This window comes from Canis aureus, chromosome 25 (assembly GCF_053574225.1).
Source record: "Canis aureus isolate CA01 chromosome 25, VMU_Caureus_v.1.0, whole genome shotgun sequence".
NCBI lineage: Eukaryota > Metazoa > Chordata > Mammalia > Carnivora > Canidae > Canis > Canis aureus.
In genome coordinates this window covers 45,818,418-45,822,076 of record NC_135635.1, presented here as the reverse complement: position 1 = coordinate 45,822,076, position 3,659 = coordinate 45,818,418, and the positions used below count along the sequence as shown (strand labels likewise).

Here is a 3,659-nt window from a genome sequence, read left to right as displayed (position 1 = left end):
CTGAAGTGGGGAGGGAGGACCATGAAGAACCAAAGAGGAACATTATTCCCGGAGGACAGCTCTTCTCTCTGGGGCTGGAGCAAGGGGCTTGTAACTGGGAACCTTGGGAAGTGAGTGTGTGTGTGTGTGTGTGTGCGCGCGCGCGCGCAGGTGTGTAGGTGTGGTGGGAGGCGTGCTCGCAGGAAAGGAGCTGACGGGGAGCATTGCCTGAAGGAATCAGGGGTGTGCAGGCTGGAGGACAGCTGTTTCAGCTGGGGCACTCACTAACTGTTGTCAAATACCTGGAAGCTTGGCTCACAGAGGGACCACAGGGTGCTGCTGTGCTGCTGCCCAGCTGGAACCGGGCCTGCCCTGTCTTCTCTCCCCGCCCCCCGCACCCCTACATGCCCTCCTGTTATTCTTGCCCAGAAACCCTCACTCTCCTTTGGGGAAACCATTACCTCGCGCCCCTTGCCCACTGCTGGCTGGCAGTCTCTGTGGGGGTGAGGATCCTGGAGTATGATGTGTGCAAAACACCATGTCTGCACCTGCCTCTGCTCCCGCTCCAAAGGGCCAGCAGGTGATCCCAGGGCGGCCCCCTCCTTTCTAGTGGCTGCTTTAGTGACTGGTCTTGGGGAAAGTGACTCAGCTACGAGCCAGGGTAGGGGATGCATAGTGAAGCCTGGAATGCCTCTCTCTTGGGTCCCTTTGCCCTGTTCCCCCGCTCCATCACTCTTTATTTCCTCTCCTGCTTGTATTTTCCTCAGAGCTCCCACCCTGTGCGGCATGCTGCATAAATGTTTATTTGTGATCTCTCTCTCTCCTCACCATGGCATGGGCTCATGAGAGCAGAAACGGTTTCTCGGCTGTATCCCTGCACCTAGAACAGTGCCTGTATGTGGTTGGCACTCAATTGGGAGTGGTGAACTGAATGAGAAATAACCAAGGCAAAGGGAAGAACAAGGTTTTGGAGCTAGGAGGGGCCTTAGAAGTCCTCTGGTTTAACTCTCTACCTCTTGCATGAACAGCCCGATGACTGGATGGGCGTTATCTCTGCTTGCATATGTCCAGTGATGGTGGGCTCACTCCTTTATAGGAAAACCCTCGTCCTTTTGGAAAAGCTCTGTTGGAAAGATCTTCCTCACATAACCTGAAATCTGCCTGCCTGTCTGGTAGGTTGATTTGCCACTCCATTTCTGCACTCAAGACACCCTGCCCAGGACGTGAGGCACCTTACAGATTTGAGGTGCCTGTTGTGGCCTCTGGAGCACACCTGTCCAAGTCTGCTTCCCTAACTCCCTCAACCGGATCTCGTATGAAATCACTTCTGGGGACCTTGCCAACCCCTTGCTGTGTCCTCCTTGGGGCACGTCCCCTGAAATGTGCTGCCAGGATCACATTAGATGCTCTGGCTGGGGCAGAGGACAGAGGAACTGGAAGCACTCTTGCTCTAGAATAGTGATTCTCAACCCTAGCTGGGCCTTAGAATCATCACAGGGCTTTAAAAAAATACCCATTTAATGTGTCCCTAGGTTATTTTAATAAGCCCGAAGCTTGAGAACCACAGGTCCTGACTTTGCATGTGCACAAACACAGCCCAGGCCATCTGCACCCCAGAGCCAGTCCGCGTGGTCTATACACTGGGGCCCGGGGCCCTGATGGGGGCTCACTGGCCCACGGCAGGGATATGTACTCCATACTTCCTCCCCTGTGGTGGGCCCAGCCCAAGCAGAAGCCCATAGCATCTTGTGTGATCACACCAGCCTTTCTTCTGGAGGCCCTGGGAGTGAGGATCTTCCTGGCCAAGGGACTTGACCTCCACTCTCCTCCAGAAAGGACCAGAGACTCCCTTCTCAGTTCTTCATGCAAAGAACCCTTGCTGCCCCCAGCCCTCCTTTCCTCCTTGTGCTAGCAGCTCAGAGCCACTCACCGCTTCCACGAGGCTGCTGGCACTGCCGTGGAACTGCCTGCCCCGGGCCCCAGCCTGGCTGGGCACAGTGAGGGACACCGGCCGGGCTCTCCGGATGGTGCTGTCACCTCCTCCACAGGGTGTGGGCTCCTCAGACCAGGAGCTGCAGTGGATGGACGGGAAGCTGCTGTTGAGTTTCTCGTTGGACTCAGCCCCCTCCAGCCGCAGGGTGGGGATAGGCTGCGGGGGCCAGCCTCGGCTGCCGGGTGTGGCTGGGGGGGTGGCACATGGCCTGGGGAGCGTGCCAGGGGAATGGCTTCTCTGGAGGAGGGGGCTCAGGCCTGCCACTGCCAATGCCTGTGGACACACAAGGAGCATGAGTTACTGGAAGCAGTCAGGCTGGGAGGGACGGGCCTCTCTCTCAGCAGCAGATGGTCGCCGCTAGCTCGGCCTGCCTGGATCCCACTCCCATCATTTTCACCCCTCTGGATCCTACCTCATCGAGACCTGGTGTTAGCTTCCATCACTTTAAAATAGATTTTGTGATTACGCCAGTCTGAAGTGATGGCTTCCTCCTCTAAACTCAGAAAGCTGTGATGGAGTGGACTCAAGATTGTCCACTTCTTAGCACTGGCCTTGTCGCTAGTCAGCTGTGAATTCTCTGGCTTTGGTTTTCTCATTAGTAGTCTAGAAAGAATGCTGCCCTCATCATCTGTAAAACCAGGAACACTAATGCCCTCTATCTACCTATCTTTGGGGTTGATGCGAGGTTCAAGTGAAATCAAGTCTGTGAAGATCTGTGCACTACACTGTGCACCATAAAGATGTAGACAGAACCCGTACTTATTGTTTTAAGTTTTCCATTTACGGGGCACCTGGGTGGCTCAGTCAATTAAGCATCTGCCTTTGACCCAGGATCCCAGGATTCTGGGATTGAGACTCACATTCGGCTCCCCATGGGGAGCCTGCTTCTCCCTCTTCCTCTTCCCACTCCCTTACTCCTGTGCTCTGTCTCTCTCTCTCAAATAAATAAAATCTTAAATTTTTTTTACAATGAACCAGGCCATGAATAGTGTCTTGTCGATCTTTAGCTCAGCTTGTCTCTGAACTGTTGTTCAAATCTTACACTGTATTATTATTTACATGTTGTGTCTTCTGGCCCCCACTCTGCTTAAAAATCCTGAGACTGGAGCCTGGCCCTCGTGTTAGCACCACAACGACCTACTCTGAGCTGATGTGTCCACGGGAGAGTGGCACTGTGCAGCGGGAAGGCCCAGCCTGAGGGGCAGAGGGACGGGAACACTGTGGTATGGGTGGGTGGTAGTGGAAAAGCAGGAAGCAGGGAGTGTAAATAAAGAAGAGGTTCTTGCCCGCAACATGATAAGAACACTGGGTGAAATGAACTTCTTCTAGAAATCTTTAAAAATGGTGCACACAGTGTCCCTCCCCCTCCCCCAGCCTGCCAGCTTCCTCTGCACGTAGCTCTTGAGGGTCCCCAGCCTGGGGTCCCCGGTCCCCTGGAGACCTGAGGGAAGTGTAAGGCTATGCTCAATTTTCCGGAAAGCCCAGTGGAAATCATATTTATGCTGGCAATGCCACACAGGCTAAGTAAAATGGTGAATATTTTGAGTTGAAATATTATCAACTTAGCTGAGCCACACTGGCTATCTTATGCATTTTATAAGCTTTGTTTGGCAAATGAGTGCCTTTGGGTATTAAAAAAACCCCACCTAATGCATAGGCCTGTGGCAGGAGAATATATAATTAGAGA

The 3,659-nt window shown here is 53.5% G+C and overlaps 1 protein-coding gene across 40 annotated transcripts in view; it reads right to left on the bottom strand.

Annotated features, from left to right (window-relative positions):
• CACNA1C (calcium voltage-gated channel subunit alpha1 C) overlaps positions 1 to 3,659 on the bottom strand; it is a 746,135-nt gene that overhangs the window by 4,295 nt on the left and 738,181 nt on the right. For all 40 annotated transcript variants that reach the window (XM_077871648.1, XM_077871650.1, XM_077871649.1 and 37 more), the window contains one exon: positions 1,910 to 2,245. In XM_077871648.1, the coding sequence (XP_077727774.1) occupies positions 1,910 to 2,245 (336 nt within the window). The remainder of the gene's footprint in view (positions 1 to 1,909; positions 2,246 to 3,659) is intronic.